At 32.9% G+C, this 26,086-nt stretch overlaps 1 protein-coding gene across 1 annotated transcript in view; it reads right to left on the reverse strand.

Annotated features, from left to right (window-relative positions):
• LOC117108049 overlaps nucleotides 1–22,657 on the reverse strand; it is a 46,330-nt gene extending 23,673 nt beyond the window's left edge. Inside the window, exons 1-2 of the mRNA XM_033249897.1 lie at nucleotides 22,286–22,657; nucleotides 15,130–15,163 (exon numbers count right to left, since the gene is read on the reverse strand). Coding sequence (XP_033105788.1) covers nucleotides 15,130–15,163; nucleotides 22,286–22,518 — 267 coding nt within the window. The 5' untranslated portion in view covers nucleotides 22,519–22,657. The remainder of the gene's footprint in view (nucleotides 1–15,129; nucleotides 15,164–22,285) is intronic.
• Between the last annotated feature and the right edge of the window lie 3,429 nt (nucleotides 22,658–26,086).

Consider the following 26,086-nt stretch of genomic DNA (forward strand, 5'->3'; position numbering starts at 1 on the left):
GGGGGGGGAAGGGCAAGGAGTTGTCAGTGGCTACAATCTGAACCAACCACCGAGTCAAAGCACTTAATATTTGTATCATTTGGCTAGCTATTGATGTCCGGGGGAATTACAGCAGCTATGGTTATAATCATTTCAGGACATCTTTTGTCTCTAAGTACTGTAATTTCAGTATTAATACTTACTTCTTCAGGTTTTGTACATTGTTTGTGATTTTGGTGTGTTTATTGTTACTTCATGATAAAAAAAACAACAGCTTTGTTGTGAATGATTAAAGTTTCACTACCAGTAATATTACTAATAGTATCATTATTAGTATTACTATTGTTTGGATTAAACACCGATTAATAACGATTCAAAGCAAAATGATTTCAGATTGATTTACAAACATCGCATAATTTGATAGTAACTTTAATACCAAATATTTATAAACATGTCATCAAGTCAGGAGTCCCCAAAATGAATGGAAGCCACTTTAACTTCAAAAGAAAAACAAACCAATAAAAAGCTACAAGCTGAACCTACTGTAAACACTGCCTAGAAATTTATCATGAACATGACCTGAACTATAAGACAGAAATATCAATAGTAATTTTAATACAAAGATATGAAAAGACGAAAATTTTCCTTTTTTGTCCAATTCCAAATATTTTAAATACTGCCTGGGTCCATAGGGACCCTCGACAGTCAGAGTGCAGCGCCGGTATCAACATGAATACATTGTCCCCTATACCGCCAGTTCTCTCTTGCAATTCTCTCTTGCAAGGTTATACAAGAACCAGAACGATCTGACTTCAATTATTTAAAATACTACATAATTAAATATAATAATATTTGAATTATGTAGTATTATTATTAATTAAATACTATCATTAAATAAGATTTTACACTTTGCTACTATAGATGATAATCAACAATAAAAAGACTTGCTTTGAACACAAAAGAATGACGAAATCTGCTATAAAAAATAAATAGAGCAATGATGAATTAATTCTGGTCTCCATAAAATTGTTCCATTGTTGCAAATCATGGGTAGCTAAAATTGTGTCATAGAGTTTCATTTATAGTATCTCCTGTTGAATACACCAATTTTTGAATATTAATGCTTGATAGTTTAAGATCTGTACAAAAATAATTAGCAAACTTTGGCAAAATGTTTGTATAAATCAACGATAATATTCTGTGGACATTTTGATACTCAATATATTGCAAACGTTCTGCCTGGTTTATCTCATCATTACTCTAACACTTGCTTGTTTTTAAGAATCTCTGGTGAGACATTATGTATACTACTCTATTCAAGATGCCGACTTTGTACAATTTCAAACTCATTAAACTGCATCCTTGTAATCTTTCACTCCACATTTGAAAATTCTTAATGACTACAAACGTGACTACCACCATCAATTACAAGGAATGATTTGAGCTGGAGAGTATGGAATATTTAGAAGCAAGTTTTGGTAAACCATACAATAGCACAATAGTTTTGAAGGGTACACCTGCATTGAAATATTATTTATTTTATTTTAAAGCAACAGCAAACCAATCTTATACTGATAGGCATTCACACAGACATAATTGTCTGAACACTAAAATCTCCTTAGCAGGTGACACATTTAGCTTTTTTTTTTTCCTTGTGTGAATAAAGTATAGAGATATAAACACTTTCATCCATTAATTAGTAAAATTTCCAGTTAAATGTTAAATAATAAAACATAATAAGACCAGTTGTTGCTCTCCATCCAATTACAACCTACTTAATAAAGTAATCATAAGAAATTCATTTGATGGATTATAATAAATACCACGTTAAGATAATTAAAAGGGTGATGTGTAATTAAGCACACTAGAGGTCAAAGTTCTATGACTTAATGAATAACTTGGAATCCCATTCGCAAGAGCTCCTTGTGTAATCCAACCTAATCCACAATTAAGATGTTCTCTCTCATGGCATCATCATAGTAAATAATTGATGAGAGCTTTGAATTGGAATGTTCCACATTATAGAAATTAAATAAGGGCTCAAAATCAATTACGATTACTCCCTTTGAATGAGTGCCCTCTTGGGGGAGGTACTTTAAAAACCCACAAAAATCTAAACAGCTTATTTTAACTTTATGCAATTTAAGTAATGGCATCCCTGATGTGGAAGCATTTTCAACTAAAGGTAATGTAACTGAGGCATTTAATCACATGGCTTTTAATACCAAGGTTAGAGATTAAGCAGAACATTGATGGAGAACAGTCACTATTTTCAATTTAGAAAATTAAACTATAATATTACTTATTATCTGATAAGTACTATGATTTAGTACAAATGATAAAATAAATGATTTAGACATACAGTATACAGTACTTCTGAAAGTGTTTTTGTATAATCTGGAAAAAAATATATATAGTACAACTATATTTTTAAAAATTATTTCTACACCAATGCTATAGATTAATAAATTTAATTAGGCACACTGAAATACTGCCTTTTTGCATTAAGTGTTTGTAAGTGGTTATTTTTTCATTCTCACTTTTGGTTTGTGTACATAGATTCTACTGCCTCATGATGTGATAGGCTAATAATTACATGTGAACGACTTAGCCTGGCCTTAACTTTACTGAAGCAGCTACATAAGCAGTCCATTAGTACCAACAGAAAAGAGCTCTTCTACTAGTAATCAATATTTTGCCATTTTACAGGCACGCTCTGCTTAGCGGATATGGCGTGCAATCCTTTAAATACCTGTTCAATGCACGTACCATAAATCCCAGTGTATAAACCTACCCCATGTTGAGACCAAAAATACAGTGCTTTTAATGCATTACCTTTGTATTATTCAATCCATTTTGATAAGATTTTTCATTATAAAACATTTAATTAATTAAACATGATATGAACTGTTATGAAATAGACCTACATGAATAACAAACTTTTTGAAGATGACAATAGCTGGAAAGTTTTTAATTCTAATTGACAAACATATTTAACCGATGCATACTTCAATTTATTTCTGCTTTGGACTGAGTGCCTACTTGTCGATTGAAATAACACATTTTGTAAATTTAAAAATAAAAGTATAATGCCCATTTTGAAGTTTTTAAATAATTTCTTGCAGATTTTTCAACAAAAATAGATCTGATTCCTTTATTTTTTTTGCATGCACAGGGCTAGAAATTTACTTTTTCAGCCACTAGCAACCTATTGCTAAAATGTGCTAGTTGTTAAAAATGTAACTAGCAAAATGAGCTGCTCAACTAGTAAAATATATTGATACCAACTCAACATATTGTTTTCGGAAAATAAATTGTATGAAAATAACTAATGATGTACTTCTGTAATTTTGTGTGTTAAATGTTTTAATATAATATTTCTGTTATGGTGAGTGTAGTACAATAAATATCACAAAGAAATAGCCAATTGAGTATAATAAATTGATTTCTATACCTTGTACATTTATTCACTTCAGTGTCAGAACATTTTTAATATGAAAAAAAAAAAAATACAAAATAAAAATTTAATATTATATACAGTACTTAATTTATTTTTTAAAATAAGTTAAGTTTATCATTCATTTAATTTTTATTTTGTATCTGTGATTTTGTTTTCATATTAAATATGTACTGCTTATTGGAAGTTTTCAAAATAATATAATTATAAACAATAAAATTTATTTTATATTAATTTTATATCATAATATTTTGAAAATTAAACAAAATATACTTGTTTAGTGTCACACCCTCAGAAATGTTCAGGGGCAGGAGGGGGGGGGGGGGAGGGTGTTTTTGTTTTTTTTTTTTTTTGTGTCTAGATAGTCTAGGCAGGCTTAGCTAGGGGCTAGGCCTAGAGATTTCAAAAACTGCATTCGTAGCAAGCCAAATCTTTGACAGAAAAAGGCCATAACAGAAACTCAATTTTACATAAAAGATTTGTTTGTACAATATTTATTTTGATAGGCCTTGGTCTTTTAAAGTTGGGGCTAGACGTTCCGTAGGCGACCACTGGTGCAGTAGTAGGCCTAGCCTAGGTTAGGAGGTCTACTAGGCCTAGCCAGACTAGGGTCCAGTAGGCTAGGCCTAAAACATCTGTCAATTGTAACCTATTAGTCTTGGCTTCATAGTAAATTATTATTATTATATCTGAAACATTGTTTATTATCTAAAAAGAACCCAATTAATATGTTCGCCTTTACTACCGATCGCATCGCCCGTGACTTCCGTCAACAAACACGTGTGGAAAGCGATTTTTTTTTCTGCACACTGCTTACTTCTTGTTTGCATTGGAAGGTTTAAGAAATTTAATGTTGGTGGCGCACTTCACATCATGTTTCTGGTGCTCAAGATGAAAAAAAAAACCGATCGTTTTTCGTCGATTATAGGCATTTTTAGTCGATTTTCATAATTAAACAATAAATAAATAAATTTAATTAAAATTTGTATTAGTTTTTGTAGATCAGTTTAGTCTAGTTTTAGTTTAATACTAGGCTAATTACAAGATATTTTGTATAGATATTCCAACTAGCAATCATTTTTTTTAATTTGCTGGTTTTGTGAATTTTTACCTAGCAATTATGACAAACCTAGCAAATTGCTAGTTTGCTAGCATGAATTTCGAGCCCTGATGCATGTTTGTTAGATCTGAAATATTTTTTCAACCCATTTGTCATCATGCGTTCACATCCCTATGAGTTCAAGAAGAGCATAAGAAATTGATATGAATTGATGACATTTTTTATGCTCTGTATCACATGGCCAGGTTAAAAACCTGCAAACCTCAACATTCATTTATTGATATCTATCAATAAATCATTATTATGGTTATATCACCCTAAGGGCTAACATAGTAACTTGAAAAATAAATGTCAAGGATAAGATCTCTGGGCACTGCACTATGGTTGTAGCCTATAATGTGGAAATTTAACATCCTAATTTTTCTACAATGTGAATTTTAGTGTATATTATGTATTTTATTTGATATTTCTAATGCGTAAATTTGCATGTATTTTATTAACTTTATAATTCTGTATTTTTATATTGATGTATTTTATACTGTTATTGTGTAATTTTTGAGCAATGACTTTCTCTCAATGTAATTTCCTTTTTGGACAATAAATATGAATTTGAATTTAAAATTTGAATTTAAGTATACACTACACTCTCACGTTTAGCTTCCAAAGGTTCTATTAATATACCTATTATTAGGACTACATCTGGTCTGATTGTTACAATATTACAAAGCCTTTGGCTAAGTAGTGTGTGGTAAAGTTGAATTACAGGGCGAGGTAGTATCATTCATTTCTTTACTTTACATAATCCTGTTCTAACCTCTATATAACCCCTAGTTAACTACGTTCTTTTACTTGAATCTGAATGATGTAAACATGCAGTTTAAAAGCTTTGATTCTTATTAAAAATATTACCACTTTTAATTAACTGAATTTCAAAAGCCGCCTTGCAAACTTAATTCCTTGCAATAATTAAATTAAAGGTTTACTCTAAGTATATGGATTATGATTGAAACCATGATCAAATTAATTTCCAAACATCATGAGTAAGTTTCTATCAAATTATTTTTTTCAGCAGTTATTATCGCTTTTCTAATTTGCTTATCTACATACATGTGTATAAAGCCATATAAGCTTTGGCAAAATTTGTCATCATTCGCACTGATAATGAGAATCGTTTTCTCGAAACATGTTTGCTATACGATCGGGCTCAATGAGTCCGCAATCACGATTAAAGTCTATTGCTTGCTTTATAAAGTGCCTTGTGGTGTTTTTAGTTATTATTTAATATTGAAATTAGAGGTAATTCATTTGACTAACACATTCTAAATTATTACCACTAGAGGTAATGCTGCACAGCAGCTCCTGCGGGTCCCTCGAAATCTAGACAAAATTTTGTTGTTAGTCAACTAAACTACATATTTTTACTCTGCCTATATTATCACATTTTATTCGACAAATACCTGCGATATGTCCATGTGATATACCTCATGTCCAAATAATGACAAATCATATTATTTGCAGGGTTCGTAATAACACTGGTCCGCAGGCCAATGGCTAGTAAAATGCATAGCGGACCTGTTAATTATCCCAATAACAAGTCCGCATGACCAGTTAAAATTTCAATGAAAGTCTGACAAAATACCTTAAGTTTTACTCATTCACCTCTTAACGATGTCTTTACAAAATATTTCACACAGATAATGTCAACAAGATCGCTATTTTCTGTTTATTGTCATGTTAATGTCAGCTACGAACAGCCTTGGGCTCAGTCATTGAAGGCGAACAGATGAACATCACGCAGTAGCTAGGCCATGGAGGAACCCATGGCTAGACGTACAGAGGGAAATCACCTTCTCCGCATGTTACAGCGACAAGGAGAATTTGATTTCCGTCTGTGTGAGTACCGTGAAGTTAAAACATCCATGTCATGTATCCATCCCACAATGCAATGTGGGACAAAAAGTTAATAAATAATGCAACGATTTCCGTATAAAGCATAGTCCCAATAGCGTTGTCATGGAGATTATCTATTAATTAAAATGACACACCAGTAATGTTAGATAAAGTGATAGTTACGCCTTCCATTGTTTTAATAAAGTGCATTATCGCCTCATGAATATTTAAAAATCGATTGTAGTCAACCTGAAATGAAAAAGGAACTCAAATCAATTGTTTCTACGACGGATCTTTTTCAGTAGACGTTCATTTCGGATTTGGTATGTCATTAGATTCATATATCAGTCTACATGTAAATTACACTCACATTCCCCAAAAACATTGCTAATTACGGAGGAAATTTGCGGAGAATGACATTTAAATTTGAATAAGATTTATTTTAGATTTGACTCTAAAACAAAACCATGAGGGTTTCTTTATTTATTTTAATAAATTTGTTTAATTAAAAATTCAGCAAGCTAGCTGTCATGCACTATGAAACTTTGGGCGATCTGACGTCATGACAGCCAAGCACATGGGATTTTTGCCCAGCCACATGACCCCACGAAAAAAATTAACCAATTAGCGGGCAGAGTTTAGGAGGCGCGACCTGATATTTACAACGTATTTCGCATCGTGACCGCGAAGAATGTGTTTACAGTTCAATAATAATAATAATAGTGTAGTTTTATATAGCGCACATATCCATCTAATGTAAGATGCTCAGGGCGCTCGATGTGTGGACTAGGAACTCGATCAATGACTTTCTTCGCCCCTAAGGGTCCCTTCGTGTCTGTGCTACCCGGTAACCCGGTACCAGCAACTCTCGTCGTCCACCACAGGGGCTGTCTGTTCCAGTACACCAGGGTATCCCCCTACTCGTCTCGAAGGATGTACTGGGTTCTTTATAGTGCACACGAGCCATTGTATACAATGGGCCTACGGTTTATAGTCCTTATCCGAAAAGACTTGTTCTACCACCAGAATCATAGGCGAGCGTGTCGTTCGAACCAGCGCCGATATTATGGCTATAGCTTGCGGCGCCCCTGCTAACCGCCCGGCCATTCAACTCACTTTAGAAAAAAATGTCACACCGAAAATGCACGTAAAAACAATATAAAAGCATTCAATTTATTGGTACAGTAATTCAATTTGCTGTGCACTACAGCTAAACAACAGGTACTGTACGTATTATATGTTCAATAAGGGATGTTAAATAATATGTTAACTTTTCGTAGGCTAGTCATACCTAATTCACTGACTGGGCTATGCTAAGCCTATATTAGCGTCTAGGCTAGGCCTTAACTGGCCTACCTTATTCGGAAAGGATTCAATAGAAATGTTCCACAAACCGATCTTTCCGGAAAACCAAACATCGTACTGAACATCGTATTGTGTCCACTGTACATACAAATAGATTCCTGTATTTATATTTCGCGGCATAATTTCATACAGAGACAACAGAACAATTTTTCTGTATCTGTCAGTGTTACTTCATGATGGCCAGCATGATTAGCATGTCACAAATATGGTATTTGGGCCTTTCGAAGTTGGCAAGATAGTGGCTAGTGAAAGGGATTGAGGACCAGTAAAAATATTAGTTTACTGGTCCACTTGGCTAGTTATAAAAAACCTTAAGGGAAACCCCTGTTATTTGTCATGTAAATCTTGATAGGGAGGACTGAGCTTTAAATAAAGTGGTATAAATTAAGGTCAACAATCATCCCTCTACAGCTGAAAATGAAATGTGATTAGTTCATATAATTAATATAATGCATTCACCCAATTTCATAGTGTTCGCTAAAATGTATTTTACTTTACAACTGAATACCACACAGGTTTAAAGGCCAACTCAGACAGCATCGTACAATGCAGCCCAAAACGATTCATCATCGTGGATAGTCTTAAGCTGCTGTGAGAAATAGTAAACATGTTTAATATTCTATGATGCGACTGTCCCCAATGCAAACCATCGCATCAGCGTTTAACTTAAAGCCCCATTCCCGGCAAAATTTCAGTTAAGAAAAATCTGATTTCTTATATATGTTTTAAAGATTTATAAATATAATATGAAAATTGCTAGCTAACTGAATTTGGACATTCCTAAACATGAAAACAATGTAATATAAGACTGAAATTTGATTTTTTTTTTTGTGTTCCACACAAAAAATAAAGGCGGAAGAATTTTTTTTGTTTGATTTTGCGATAGGTCTGCGAGGAAATATTAGGCGCCGAAAACATTACCCTATCCAACACTGCTAGGCTAGGCCTAGCACTACCTCGATTTAGGTTCTGTTATCACACATAAAAATGGCCGACATGATATTCTGTTGCTAATATTGACACTTGTGAAATATAATATTTCACAGCAATTATTTCAAATCTCTTAAAAAAATGATTCTGACCGAGATTTTGACAATTAAACACACATATCTCAGGCCTACTCGATCGACCGCATTGTGCGAGATGTGAAGTACAAAAACTAATTTCATTAGAGAGGGCGCACTTTATTGACTTTATAAAGTATACATAAAAGCGAGAGCATTCCAGCGGATGTGATCTACGACCTCTGAACTGTGGTAATGGTAATCTCTTATGAGAAACAGTCTGTATTTCTCATTTTTTTAAATTCTTTTGCATAAAACTAAAATTTATGCTAATATTTTTCAATTGTTTATAATAATTATAGTAATGCATATGCATTTTTTCAACTACAAAAAATTTTTTAGTGAAATTTTGCTCAGAATGGGGTTTTAAGACACACACTATCATACTGTAAGAGAATATAAAAAAAATACAAAGATGTCTAACAACAGTAATGGAGTACAGGCATTGATCGAGTCTGTGTAGGACTAAAGCAGCAAGCACACTGGCACAAACACAGTACCTATAACCTTTAAGTTAACCTTTCATTTTGAAATATATGTTCATTTGTCACTTCATAATGAACACAGTTAAGTGATACATCTGACAAGTTTGTACATCACACCCACTCACAACCCCTTTCTTAATCATAAACATACACCACATGAGCGACTATTATATATTTTTATTATTCATATTTACACAAAGGATACATAAAATCTTTATTAACGTCGTCACAAATTGATCTGGTTCAAAGCAAAAAAAAACTAAGCCTCAAAACGCACGTGGCACAGTAGGAAATTTACTTTAAGGATATTGTCATGTTGAGCTATAGCTTGGAAAAACAAAGTTTGGATTGCTAACTTTGTATAATTTAGTCATTATCTTTCAAGGCAAAATTAAAATGAGAAAAAATAAATTTCCTTAACAATTATAAGACATTAATTCCTGCTCAGGATTTTTGTATTAGTTGTTTCTGCAAAATAAGTGAAAACTTCATTAAAAAAAATTAATATCAATTAGAAATTAATCACTAAAATATTTTATCTTTTATGAAAGAGCTAATTCCATGTTTTTAGGGTTTTCTACATGTTATGGTGGTATTGTATCTTTAACTTTTAAGGATATTGTGGGTAATGAAAACAGTGTCAATATGCTACATAAAAATCAATATTGCAGGTATCAAATTCAGGATAAAAGTATGACCTTGAAGAGCCTACTCATTAGTTTATTAGTGGCAGGAGTCAAGTGCACTTGCAAACAAAAGTACCATGAACTATTGTCAATGAAAACAATGGCGACATAGTAAGAGGAAGACATAAACAAGGTTTCTTTTTAATATTTTTCAAGACCCCTGAAAGAGCTCATCAATTGGAAATACTGGTATGGCTCCCTACACAGGATTTTCCTCCCATAGTCCTTCCAATATCCCTGTCCTTGCTCTGGTGTGATGTGTTCTTTTCTTTTCTTAATTCATAATCTCTTTGGAGATGTACAGTAATTTTAACACATTCATTTTTCTATTCCACCTCATATGCAGACTCTGTCCTACTGTATGTATCAATGCTATTTGCTGACATTTGACGAAGCCATCCACCAGAGTGAGCTAACTTTGACAATGTATTGTTTGTTGGTGGAATATGGAAGAAAGGGATAGAGTGTTTCGGAATCCTAGTAAGCGTAGTTGTGATGACAGTATTACTGTGAAGGCATGTTATCCCAAGAGCTATTGTGCTCATGTAATACTTCTTCAAACTTTGGTTATAATCTTTCCAACAGTGCCTCGCGAAAATACCAAAAATAAAGTCTGAAACTGTTACACTTCATCAACAGAATCTTTATGTATAATCACTCTGAGAATTCTACTGAAAAGGTTCAACAAAAGGCCACTCATATTAGCATAACTTTTAAATTTGTTCTGTGTACTACTATTAAACTATAAAAAAAAAAAAAGATTAGCACGATTTCATTGATAGGCAAAATGAATATGTTATTGTATTGTGTTTGAATGTATCAACCTATGACATTTTACTGCCTTCAATTTTTAAAAGACAAATTCACTTCAACACACTTGGATTATATATTTCAGACGTGCCTTTGCTCGAACAGATGCATTGAAGTTCTCAGCTTTTTATAAACTTCAAATTATTGTATTAAGAAAAGCTTAATATGTTAGTGATGCAACTGTCTTTGGTCAACTACTTTATTAAGCTGCTCAGAGAAAAAAATTAGTGTTCAATGACTGTCCAATCACCCTGACTTGGCCATACAGAGTCACCTAATGTTTTTTGTATCTGATTATATCAATTTTAATTAGTTCTTTTATTAATACATTTTATACATCAATCCTATTTTCCCACAATGTTTTAAAGAGTCACTCCGAGAGAAATATATTTCATCCTCTGAAATTATTAAAATAAATTTCATTACATTTAAGATGTGTGTACATTTGTGTGGTTAAATTTTGGAGAGTTACTCTAGAGACTAACTTTCTGTTATTTTTATAATGAAAAATGCAATAAAGAAAGACATGAACTATCTATATTATAAATTGAGTAAGGCCTTAAAATTGAGTAAGGCCTTAAAATTGAGTAAGGCCTTAATGTTTGTGCCGATTTTCCGTCCAGACACGTGCACAGCTCTGGAATAATATCGTAGCACCATTCTTTTAAATGTCTTATTATTACCGGCATATTTTGAGCTCATATTTATGCCTTTTAAAATATAAAAAGCAATTTTACGAATCTACAAAATATTGGACGAGGACTTGTCATGCTACAAAGGCAACACATGTGAGAATTCATTATTCAAATTACGTTAGTACAGCATGGTGAAAGGAGCAGCAGAGTACCACTTCAGTGATCGCGGCTGATACAACACATATATGTTCACTAAATAATGTAATAAAAATATTATAAACTCGTGAATAAAAATAAGTCAATACAACACGAATAAGAAATGTCTATATCCATCAAATTTAGCATGTATTGTATTATCCATTTTTTACCTTATTCTTTACCAGCAGGCCTATGTCTATCTTACCTGCTTTAACATTATAAACAAAATTATTATTGGTGGCTCTTCTTTATTTGAAAGGTAATTTGACTTTCATTTGCAAAGGTCTATAAACTATAGTTCGACTGGGTTTTACAGAATGATTATTTAAATGATACACCTGGGTGGATTCATAGGCGGCAAAGACTGTTCCCCCAATTCATTTAAACTTACGTTATTTATACAGGAGTTCCTGCAATATAATGGAATAAAACATATTATAAAATGACCATGTTAATCACTAAAATAAGTCAATATGTGATGAAAGAATCTAGACCACATCCATCACAACATTATATCATGCATTATATAATATACTTTTTACCATATTCTTACCAATAGAGATAGGCCTAGAATCTTACCAGCTTTAACATTAAACAAAATTATTATTGGCTCATGTTCTTACTTTTTGACTTTCATTTGCAAAGGTCTTTCTAACATTACAGTTAAAGACGAAGCAGTATTCAATATTATGCAGTAGAATATTCCGTTATGGCAATGCTTGCAACATTTGGCTGATTGTGCTTCACATATTTTCTGGGCGGATCCATAGGGAGTGATGGTCGTCGACATCTGGTCCTCCCACCACCCTTAACATGTTAGAGCAGGGGCGGATTTTGGGTTGGCGTTATCTCGATAGGCCCCACTTTGGACCTCCTTTTGCGCTCCTACCCTCTTTTTTTAGACATCTCTGGATCCGGATCCTGTAGAGTGCTTTTAGCTACCAAAAAAGTGTAAATAGGCAGCAGCTTTTTTCTTCTTTAGGGGAGGGGGGAGGGTAATTCATGAGCATAATGTTCAGGCTAAAATTATTGCTGGCTTTTAAACTGCTCAAACGATGGGAGTGTGAAAAGGCAATAGACGGTCCCGTAAGTCATTTAAACTTATTTCATTCATTCTTTCATTAAAACTTATTTCCTTTATTCTTTCATTAAAACTTAGTTCATTCATCCTGCAAATAATCTGGATTAAATACCTCGCGGCCTTTTCACGAGTGAGCCTTAAACTCTGTAACATGTAACCTACCTACCATGCTCGGCTATATTGTGCAGATATAAATAATGAAATGCTTTTCATTTTGTCAAGTGCTTTTAAGCCTGTATCTATCAATAAATGGAATTGACTAAAGTTTGGGTTTTTTTTTTGTGAGGGGCAGGGAAAGGGCTCTCAGCAGTAGTTCCTTTTCAGCCTACACTTGTCATTATATTAGTGATAAAATGTAAATTCTTGAGCAGTCCGTCCTTGATAGACTGTAAAGTAGAGCGTGATCTCTAAATATGTTTGCTGTCCATGATTGGCAATGCTACAGTGATTTAGATGATTGGTCCTGTTAATATTTTAGGCATGGAAGAATAACTAAATGAAATTAAATGATGCATGCTTATGCTTGTGACAATATAATTAGAAATTAACAACTAAATACTATAATCATCAAACTAGAAAATAGATTATTATTATTATAATATTATTATTATTATTATTATTATTATTATTATTATTATTATTATTATTATTATTATTTACTGCACAATGTCTTATAATGGTCCATCCAGGAGTTGTTCATATGATCATTCAAACCCAAAAATCACACAAACAATAGTGATGCATAATAATAACTTCTTTGTAATGTATAATAATTGAATTAAAACAATACAACTTTTATGGTAAAAATTAAATATATAAGATTTTGAATAATATATTAAATAAGTTTCTATCTCTAATGATGTTATTTTATAATACCCTGTAGCATGTGTCATGAATCAAGTTTATGTCTCTAACGTATAATCAACATAATAAAAAGTGGCCTTGAAACCTGCATTGAAATCTATGCAAGTACAATTTACAACTCATAATACAACTGCAATCTCACTGGAGTTTGTGTTGGTGGGAGAGGGAAGCCAGGGTCATAGAAAGTTCAAGTCTACTTACACAATGTATTAAAATAATTCTGAAGTAAAAATAGGATATCAATAAAATGTTATTATGTCAAGAAAATAATTAAATAAAATATGAGAAGCGTTGGCAGGTTTAATGCATTCCCCTTTCCCCCAGTTTTTAAATACTCAAAATCAATCTGTATCTTATTAGTCATTCTCAGTAAATTATTTCTCCAGTCTCTTCTTCAGCATCTTAAAAAATTCATTTGTACAAAACCATTTTTTAATAGATTTTTTTTTTTCATTTTTTACAGGTCCAAGAGACACAGCATGAACAGTTGTGGAATCAATTGTAACTACATATCAACAGAAAATGTCACAGAGTAACCTTGGAATCAAATGCAAGCTATATTTCAAACTATCACCAACAGTTTCGTCCTAATCAGTGATCAAATATAAAAGGACATGAAAGGGATTTTGGATAGCAGCAGGGAGAGAAATTACACTGGATAGTAGTAATAATGCTGTACATTTGCAATTTGTGACTTCAAATGCATTGCTATCAAAATATCCGAAATAGTAGCTTTGGATCAATGCCAGTAGTAGTAAGCCTATAGTATCGCCTTCATCCATTCAAGGATTGACAAGAGGGTACCAGGGCAAATGACACCACTCTGTACAGGGTAATTAAATTTATAAATCTTGTACTGATAATGGGCTTTCAATCCCTGCCAGTGTCACTTTCAACTGTTTGTGACAAATATAAAATTGTGACTTTGTTCGAAATGCATATATTTCTACCTAGCATGTACTTACTGCCCGTACTCATTAACCTAATTCTACAAGATAACAGCATACCATATTACAATCCTAAATTATAACTACAGATCATTTGATTTGATTTGCTATGGATATTATCAAATTGATTTCTACTACTGTCAAATGCAGTTAGTATACATTACTTCCAGCAATTAAATTATAAGTAAATTTGTGACGGTTAAAAATATGTTTTAAACCAATCACCTTCTCCAGATCAATTTTGCCGTTTTTGGCAGAATGCTTTTTTGTTGTTTTCTGTCCCAGGTATAGTGGAAAAGTCATTGTTTTTGTTCTAAATTTTTTTCTTCTATGACACTTCCCCATGTGTTTGCACATAGTTTTCCCAAGCCCACTTTGGTGAATTTCTGTGCAAATGATGTGTAAAAAATGACACAATTCTACACAATCTTTATATTAATATTTAATTAAACTATTATGTTAACAAAAGTGTTACGTTACATTGAACACAAATTTGCTGTGAAATGCATAGAATGTTTGCCTCCAACCCACAAAAATATTGAAGTATATTATCAAATATACAAAATATAATAAATTATATTAAAAATATGAAATGTAATATTACTTACCACAATTTCATCTATTTTTTTTCTTACTTCAGGCCTGTAAAACATAAATATATTAAGATTATTATTATAATACCATAAATTTATGAAAGAAGTAGTGCAACATTTTATTAGATTATAATATTCACAAAACATGGTATGGTATCTATAAATATAATAAGAATCAGTAACCAGGACAGGAAAATATTTTTGTGCGTTTGACCACAAAAATCATCTTGATAAAAAAAATGTACCCAACACCAAATGCTATTTGTATACTATATAGCCTGGCACCAGTGCTAATCTTGAGCAGGGAATAACAAATCTTTTTTTCACCATGAATTCATCTAGTGAAATGCATCCTTCAGTAAACTAAAGAGATTTTTTTCCCCCCTATGAAATGCCTTTGGGAAAATTTGCAATGTCTCCACGTGCACTTTTTTCCCAGTTGTGGACACATTTTCCAAGTAATATAGATGCGTGTATAAATGCAATATAACTTAATTGTATAAATATTGCAATTACACATAATTATTAATCAGCATAATTATAATATTATTAAATAATAATTGCACAATGAGGACAGTGGTGAAATAACAACAGAATGGAGATAAAATTGCAGTGTGCTATGATAGCATTCATTTTTTTTGCAGTTGTTTTCAAATGTACTGAGTATTCGGTACATTTCCACGTCAGGTAGGGCAAAATTACACCTATACATTAATCATATAAGACTGTACAATCAATAAAATGCATTCATTCTTGCAATATACTGTATGTATGGCCGTTTGCCATTAACACTGAATGTAATTCCATTCATTTTTCATTTAATCTTTGTTGGCAGTTTTCCATCCTAACACCTGCACTTAAACTAAAGTACAATGGTAAATACAGTTTCTTCATTATCAAGCAAATGGAGCAGAAAGCATGGGCAATTGGTAGGAGAGAAAACCCGGCGGTTGAACTGCCAGCTAGATTAGCATCTGTAGACGACCTTCGTTCATATTTGGTCCATTAACATTAAAAAACACTTCTGTTATGACGGCACTTTCAAGTCAAAATTGTGCAGTTAACCTTATTTTTTACAGCTCATGAATACTTGAACTTTGGCTTAATCAGTTGTACAATAATGGATGAAAGTCACTGATTGGTTATTGCTTTTTACCATCAGTCCAATAAGAAGGGTGTGGTAAAAATTTTTGATAATATTTGTCAATAGTGGCATTGATCACAATGACAGCTTGGTTTTTTTTTTTTTTTAGCGAGTTCACATGGGAAGAAAATTTATCCATCAACTAATATTTTTAACTGATTTTGGAATGCAAAAACCTGTTAGATATTATGCCTTTTACACAGATTAGCAATGCAGTTTGTTAATAAAATCTACGAATGTCTCTACAAAGTTCATATGAAAACAACACATGTTGTTTTTCACTTAAGGATGAAAAAAAAGAGGCCTCAAAGTCGCAAAATACCAGATCCCTATCAAGGTTCTCAATATTAACCAATAATGGTCAATTTAATTTCTAAAAATTTGCAATGCTGTGCTGTAGTAGCATGAAGCCAGTACCCTTCAAATACGCAGACTCCAAAAACCCAAACTATGGTGCTGTATCCATTTATCTGTGTTTACTGTTAGAATAATAAATAATGATTATACTTTTATAACAGTAGTCCATGTGAATATATAGAGATTACAGAAGTAAATATTAAAGAAACCATCGAGTTCACCAATAAGTTTGAAAGTGTATAAGCCTGGTAATTCAATATTTTGTACATATTTTCAGGACACGTTCTTGCGTTTATTTCATACCTATCTAAATTATAAGAAATATATTTGAAACACTACCATTTAAATGATAAGAAGACATGTACAATAAGCATGTACAACAAATTAGGCTTAAATATACTGTAGTATACAACACGAGTTTATAAAATGACCCTAGTCCCACTAAAAGAAACATACCACTGGTACTGTAATAAGTGTTTTGATTTATGCAACAGTATCCTACGGTGGAGTAAGTTAAGTTGTTAAAACATGCTCAATGTCATGGATAGACTTACATCTATACATACCATACACAATACACGTATTGGTACAGAGAGAAATGAAGATGTGACTATTATCAAGAGAGCAATTACTGAAACAACAGCAAGAAATATTAGACCTATTATAGCACACAAAGAGTAATAACACGGAATTGAAGACATGCAGTAAACCATATAAACCATACTACTGTACAGTAAACAGTTTTTAAACATATTCTATGTTTGAATAATAATAAAAAATAACAATAATAAATCAAGCATTCATAACGTACAAATCAAAGTAAAAAATAAAATCCCAGTAAAAGAAGAAAACAGGGTATTATATTCTCTAGTGTTTAGTTGTTTTCTTACCTACACATTGAAAAATTTTTTTTTTAATTGATTTTAATGTAATTATTTTGACCTAGTCTAATAAGTACAATACTATGCATTACCAGAATTATGGTAGTTAGTAATAATAGAGGCATCCATGCCATCTATATGCTATTTTAAAGATGTTTATTCACATGCCGTAATGTGACATAACAAATACAGATTTTAACATCTGAAGTAGTCAGTGTGGCTTAGCTTAGGCCACCTGCTATACCACTAAGCTGGCATTAGTTTCGCCAGATGTAGGTATCAGATTAGCTAGCACAAGTTAACGCCAGTACTGTAGAAGCAACATACAGTATAATATATGTCAAACATTAAAATTGAACATACACTCAACTTTTGTAGTGCGAATATCAATCTTAAAAAATATGCAGGTCGAGATAGAGCACTACCTGTAATCAGCAGCTGTAACGACTTCGCGACAATAACAAATTATAAACACATGAGCATGGAGTTAAAAAATGGAATATTTCCATATTATATTTTGAACACAAAACTCATTGGTCTCCTGGCAAAAGCTCACTAATATTTTAGTAATTTTGTATTTAATGAATTTCGCTTTTTTTTTAACCAATAGTTAGTTACTGGTAGCTTTTTTTAGATACCCAATAAATGCGGGGACATTGTTCTTCCTTGGGGTCCTGATAACAAACTTATAAATTACAAATACAAAAATAAGAAATTATATAAAAAATTAAAGTACAAGATGCAAACTTATATCACAAAGTAAAGATTGCAAAGTATAAATAAATTAATAAACTGAAAAAAACCTGAAAAAAGTGATGAGTACATTATTCCAAAGTTTTTGCAGCTACTTTTTAAACTTCTTTTACCAGATTAATTTTGCCACATTATTTTATTGGATGCTTCAACTTTACAGATAAATAGTATCAACAACATAGCAGAGTACCTACTGTACAGTAGTACTTAGAAAAGGCCCATGTGACTGAGTAGATGTATGTGCACCAACACTAGATCAAGTTTAACATGATTGTATGCATGATTTAAGGGCAACAAAGACCATCTGGTGAATTCCCCAACTTATTGTTCAGACTTCAAATTCTCAGAATGATTTTTGGATCTCAACTGTTGCTCATCCAGGGTTGTAAGCACACATCTGGTGGCCCTAACAAAGGACTATATAATATTTGAAGAACAACTGCTTAAGAGTGCCTGGCAGTATAAACTATTTGGAGGTTTAGAACTCTTGTTAACCCCTGTACTGACCAACAATTTAATTAATATACAAAGTAGCTCAAGGGTTTTACATTGGAAGAAACTAGGCCTACTTCTAGATCTGCCTTAAAACAAGGCTTTGAAAGATATATTTTTGCTGCATGTGACCACACCCATGACCAGCTAACTTCTGGGAATATAATTCTAAAAGCTACTGTATGGCTTTTGGGCCAAATAAAAATAATTACTAGTTTCTTGTTTTTCATAATTACATTTTCTCTGCCTCACTAATTTTTTTTAAATTTTACGAAATGTACGACAAGCTGGAAATTCACATCGGTAAAATTTCTCTCGCTATTGTTCATGGTTGGGGATATGGTATGTATCATGTCTAGTGCTTCTTTTATTTGCTTTCAATGTGTCTACTTGGTAAGTGAGAAAGTAGCACTGAGCTGTTTCCAATCAACCATCTTGGATTTGCCATCTCAGAGTTAACAAAAAAAAGTGTCCTCGTTCTCCTTTTTTTAAACTATTAGGACAAGAAACTACTTTTTTTTCCCTTTTAACTTGGCCTTACTTTAAAGTTTAGCATTGTTCACCAGGTGCATTCTAGTTGATACCTTTAATTTTGCTCAATAGAAATAGAACAAAATTACATATAATATGTAAATAAAATGTTTTCTCATTAAATAATATTTAGTGGTAAACAACACAGGATTTCCATGTATCCCATTTTTTTTTTATTCAACATTATGGACCAAAAAATTATGATTTCTGGGACTACAAGTCTCTTTCCGAGATACAAAGATTATAAATTGGATTACAATTTTGAAATCAGGAACTATCAAAAACTCATCTAGGCTTGATTTTGTTTGGATGATGAAAACAGAGGGTGTGACATGGCTTGTTGTACTGAAGTTTAGCCACCTGGTAATAGTAAGTGTGCTGGGCTTCATAATGACGAACAATTAGTTGTGGTAGTTGCTTTGAAAGCAAAAAAACCCAGATTTTATATTTTTTAAATATTTTATAATGTTTTAAGGCCATCTGATTTTTGCTTACTATATGATACCAACTATACTATACCAAAGGGCGGCTGCCTGCCAGGGCCAATAATTGCTTGCCACTTCTCATGAAACTAAATAAATTTTGACTGAACTTTATTTTGTTGGTAATAACAATGTAATAAATGAAATACAAAAACAATAACAGCCATACTTCAGCCAGAGGGATAATGTTCCTAGGTAGCGAATGATAAACTTAATTATTGAAAAGTAAAACAATGTAGGACTACCGTACATATTAAATGTATAAACAAATAGAAGGTCAACTTGTGTCAAATTTCTGAGTCGATCCCCATCCAAATCAGATTAATAGTGTTTTACGATGATCATCAATATATTCATAAATATTAACACTGATAGTAAAAGAACAACTATTTTAAAATTTACCTCTCAAATTAAATCCCTGTACAACAGGAAACTGGAGAAATCAGGAACAGGAGAAATCCAAATTAAGTTTTTTTTCTAATACCAAGCAACAGGCTAAGTACGTGCTTATACTTAGTTTGGTACCCTACCACAGCTACTGTAGGCTATAGTCTTAGGCTGTACAGATTATTCGTTCTGAAGTTAATCAACTAGTAAAGGTCAAATGTGGCTTAACTGTTACTGGAATACTTTTTGTGATATTCTTCTTTAATGATAATTGTTTTGGTTGGTACATACAAAATTTGCCTAATTACATAGGCACACTTCACATTAGAGTATTTGACACCTGTGAAAAACCAAATCAACAAAGTGATTCAGAAAAGGTTTTGGAGTCTGCTGTCTTCTTCTGCTGTCTGATAACTTTACATTATAACTTTATATATTTATATTTAAGTTTGATTCTGCATTAATATAGTGAGATATTCTATTTCATTACAAATTATTATAAAAATAATATACCAGTTAAAAATTTCTCCACAAAAAATGTAACAAATTTAAATTTAATGTAAAGACTTAACGATCGAACCCGAAAGTTTTTAAGATTTGGACTTTCAAAGATGGGTAACTTTTTGGTCTTTGTTATTAAATCAGCCACATTGACTTCGAGTTCTATTGTGCTCCCAATAAGCAGGCCCTCTTGATATCTTGTTGTCAAGGAAATACACATTAATTGGCGAAGAATATAACTTTATTTCCTATAGAAAAAAAAAGGTAGTTTTTTTTCAGACAAACTGCCGAGTTCCCCCGACAGCATGAAATGAACTCTTTACACCGAGTACTTGAGGTTGTGGAATCGTCATCATGAAGCAAGTTACTCTTTTCATGGAATGCTTTAACCATTTCACCATTTCATTGAGAAAATTGTGAAAGTTCCCAAATAGGGGTGGGCGTGCCAGTTTTCCACGGTGTGAAGGCTTGCGTTGATGCCTGATTGATGCCAAATATTTAGTAGTATAGCCCGGGGAGCTCACTTGCATACCAACCAAACAGGGGGGTGCCACAGCCACTTCAAAACATGAGACACTTGCGCTACCTATTTTACTGAAAATTCCAACATCCAGTGCCAATGCACTGTGCTCTAAAAGACAACAGGAAAAAGAACACTCAATAGTGCCAGAGAGGGCACAATATTTACTGGTCGCCGGTGGCAAAAAGTGTTCCGTCTGGTTGCGATCTCAGGGCTGTACCAAAGGTAGGCTTAGCAAGGGGCTTATTTGCTTAGCACCCAGTCGAGCTTGAAATTCCCGCTAACATCGTGCGGAAAATTGTGTCACTTTGACACAGGATAGGCAAGGGACTTTAACTACTAATTTCACCCCAGTTAATTCCCACACTTGTGCTACAAAGTCCTCGCAAGTATACCCCATAAATGCTGCAACTCGCCCCATATTTGCCATACTTATGCTACCAAGTCCACTGTGCTTTAAAAGACGACAGGAAAAAGGCCACTCAATAGTGCCAAAGAGGGTGCAATATTGATTGGTTCCCGATGGCAAAAAGTGTTCCATCCGGTCGCGATCTTGTGGCTGTATCAAAGGTAGGTTTTGCACAAGGCCTAGCAGTCCACAGTCTTGCTTGAAATTCTCACTAACATTGTGCGGAAAATTGTGGCACTCTGACACAGGATAGGCCAGACTTTAACTACCAATTTCACCCCCATATTTCCCACACTTGTGCTACCAAGTCCTCCAAAATATACCCCGTAAATGTGGCACCGCCCCGTATAGAAATAAGAGTTTGTCCCCCAGGTACTTATTTATAGGCATAATTATAATTAATATACTTCATCAAAACAATTACACAACCTCCCAACAAGGGCCAAGCTTGTTTTTCTCTAGGCCATGTAATAACATATTTATATATTATCATGATGATATTATGTATTAATATTTAATGAATTGCCAGCATTAATTATCAATACTATTATTATTATGTGACATCATAATTAAATAGGCATAGCTACAGAAGTAGGTTAGGCCTATTCTATTCATCCATCATGATAGATTTTGTACTCGTTCGTTGTTGCTTTCATCAGTAGGTTAATGAAATGTAAATAAAGTTTAATGAATTTTAAATATTTCAATATATACCTGGTAGAAGCTTCTAATCGTTTTGTAACATAAGTCGTGGTTGGTGAATCAGGGCGGCTTTTACTCGGTTCTTCCTTTTGCTGAATCCCACATTTATCATATGACTCTTCACTGGCAGAATTACGCTGTGAATTCATTGTTGTTGTTAAACGCTCAGAAACAGACGACTTGGCTAGAACGCTGTCGTAACCACGTATACTATTTGTTGCATTATCTGAATCAACAGACGTCATTTTCAAAAATTTAATTAAAAAAATTAATATTCACATTAAATCAGCAATTTCAGCCAAATAGACCTAGATATGAAAGAATTTTAGCAGTAACCTCTCCTGTCCGAAGTACCCATGCCCAACTCTGTTGTCGGCCATTTTCCCACACATGACGTTAATCGTAACGACAGAGGGCGGAGAATCGTCAACAACATGACAACAAACGCCGATGTTGTAATGACGTACGTGTGATTCGCTCGTTCTCGGAAAGGACTCTAAATCGATCGGGATACAGCATCAATCGCTGAAAATGTAAATAATGCCTACTTCCCACGGAATATTGCGGTAAACCGCTGTTGAATTTCCGTTGCTCCCCGTGGGTTACTCTTTTAGGTCTATGCAAACATTTATAATATTAATAACAATAAGTTATTTTTAATGCCATGCTCTTAATTGGATTAGTGACATAGAAAGATGACAAAATTACTTAAGTCGAAAGCTAGAGAAAATGCCGAGGTTTTTGTACTTTTGGCCTTTGTTTAATGTTTCATCATGTTATCAATTTCCTATTTTTACTCTTTCGTTACATGCTATTACATATAGTCTTGTATTAAGTGGATAATGTGTTTTATACCCCTGGGATCATTTTTATTCGAAAGGTGTTACTAGGCCTATGTAATAAAATTAATATTTATACAAAACGTTTATATTTTTACTGCGATTTTTAATTTGCTTTTTATAGCGATGTAAATTTGTAACTTGAATTTTTTAGATGTTAGATGCTTGTATACAGTAATGTTTTTTTTTCATGATGGCGAATAAAATTAATTCAATTCAATTAGTTCTTAGTTACACCCCTGCCATTCAGTGAATTATACGCGTTTGCTATCGGATATTAGCTATAGTAAGGCTAAGTAAGCAAATAGTTAAAATATAATCCTGACAAAAATAAACACAATAAACATATTGAATTCGAATGCGTCTTTTATTTACATATAGATAATAAACAATAGAGTATATATAAAGCAATTATATTGACATAGTAATAGGTCATGTGTTTAGGAGGTGGCGACATTGCATACTAGTGTAGGAGCTGACCCACAACAATAGACTCATCAATGATGAGTCACATTTAATTTTGGGCCCGCCTTCATTGTATTCCTATTTAATTACAACATGACACTTATTTTTACATTGCACAAGTTCAAAGTATCATGTAACCATGACTGGCGAAGTAGACCTAAAGTGGTGCTGCGTGACCAGAGACGTGCACTTCAGCAGAAAGCTATTTTTTAAGTTCCCAGAATAACAATGTTATAACATAGAGAAAATAGAACAGAACTGTTCTATTTTTTCTATGGTTATAATAATCCAAAGTCCGATCACACACTACGCACTGAAGTTGTCAATATTAATGTTCAGCATTCATATTTTCACTGTGTGATACTTGCTTATATAGGCCCTAGTAATATTTACTGCATGCTTATGTTGAGTTGATAGCATCAATAACATTTATATTTTAACTGCTTACTTTTAGCGGTAAGCTAGCTATCTTTTTCAATAGAAAATTACAATTAAAATATATTTCCTTGCTAATTAAGAGACTTAGAACTATTTATATATTTAATATTTGCATTGTTCAGAATTGTCATAATAAAAAAGGTCTGTATACATGAGATAAAACTTATTTTACCCTTTGTGTGTCTCATTTCGATCATTTTAATGGCAATTGTAACCCACATTATGGGTTAGACTTATGTTGGATTCCGATCTCCTAATCGGAAAAGTGTCATCGATTGGATTATGAAAATGTCAATTCTCGACACATTCAATAATGGACAATTATAGTGAATGTAAGCTGCCAAATACAGAAACATGTCAACTTATCAACGAAGATTACACGTGACAATGAGTCATTTAAATTTAAGAACATACTGTAACAGTGCTAGGAATACGCGCATGTCCCATGAGTACACAGTTTACATACCGTCAGTAATGGGTGTTGCAGGTGAATGAAGAATGTACAACAACAGGTCAAATTATTTTTTATCAACGAATATCACACGCCACAGTGGGTCTTTCCAGAGTGTCAAACAACTGATCAATCATAATATTGCAAGGACTACGCGCATGTCCCACAACCATTGCAGAGCGATCCATTGTTATAAAAGATGTTGAAATTTATCTCGTTCCTCTTCTTTACCCTTGGAAAATCTTAAATCCATGCTCAGCAACAAATAAGAAAAAAAAAAAAAACCAATAAAAATAGTAAACAATTGCGTTCGAAGTCAATGTAATTATTGTTTTATAAATTATAGAGAATAAAAGTATGGGATCCACTGATTGTTGTTTAGTCGTTCGTCAAATCGGAGTACACTTCTCCCGCCATCGTTGATGCTTCAACTTATGTTTAGTAATAGCTCCCCTCATAAATGCTTTTGTTTTCTGAAAAATGGTTTCACTTTTAGAAAGTTTTAGAATCATCCATTTCAGTCTCCTGTCTGACCATGCTGATCCATGTTTACAAAACCTCATAGAGATGAATGCTTTAATTTCAGCTATTTCAGAGCAAAGTTCTGGAATACTATCTCGAATGGAATCTAAGATATTTGGTTCTTTATCCAGATCACACGGCTCCACGAATTGTATGCAAATCAACAGAAGAATTAACAATAATTTTATAAGTTTATTCTTGCAGTGTTTGGGTTTTTGACGAAAAGGTAAACCGCGTTCCAAGTGCATGATTGTCTGAGTTGCACGAAATACACTGATGATATTATTTCTTAGCTGAATTTATTTAATACAAATAGGAGATTTAAACCGAATTGTTCAGATTTCATTCGCAAATTAAAGTTTAAAGAATGTTTGAAAGCTTTTTAAGCAGAATATCCAACATAGTGCCGAATTTAAAAATTCCTCATTCAAGTTACGTTCATTAGGCCTATACATTGGCCATTCTTGAATATGCCCTGGTCTGCTCCGTTGTTTCGATTTCAATCAACCTAGTTTTATAGTCTAAAATGTGTTCCTTCTATGACCAACTAATTATTTGAACGCACAGGGTCTGTTTTAAAGGTTTTGTTCACTCAGGGATTATGGAGATTGTGCGCAGAAGCAATCAAACTGTACACAACTTGCGACTAGTCTAGCTCAATTTGGTTTTATTTACACTAAATTAAATTTGATAGCATTGGTTATCGTTGGAAGCGTGTGCTTTACTTTGTTAAAGTGCAATTACGTGTTTTTATGTTACTATCATTTAGTCTGTTGGGTGTATTTTGACAGTTTAAGTGTGAGAGAGGGTCAATAACTGCTTGCAAACACTGCAGCGTTAAGTGACAAGGTGATGGTTCACTTTTATATAATGTAACTTCTTGCATTTGTTAATGTTTTGTCCAGTAGCTGATAGATTTCCATGATGTTTTCAATATTGCCCACCCCTTTCAAAATAATTTATTATAGAAAATCAGCTACGGGCTCAGGTATATAATTGCATTTCTTAATGTAAAACGTAGTTTTAATTATTTTTCGTTACTTAAAAAAATAATAATTTTAAAGTTTGTATTGTGGGGAATTTATTTCGTATTTGAAA

The sequence above is a fragment of the Anneissia japonica genome, unplaced genomic scaffold (assembly GCF_011630105.1).
Source record: "Anneissia japonica isolate Jap-2015-1 unplaced genomic scaffold, ASM1163010v1 scaffold287960_len3192837_cov198, whole genome shotgun sequence".
NCBI classification, from domain to species: domain Eukaryota; kingdom Metazoa; phylum Echinodermata; class Crinoidea; order Comatulida; family Comatulidae; genus Anneissia; species Anneissia japonica.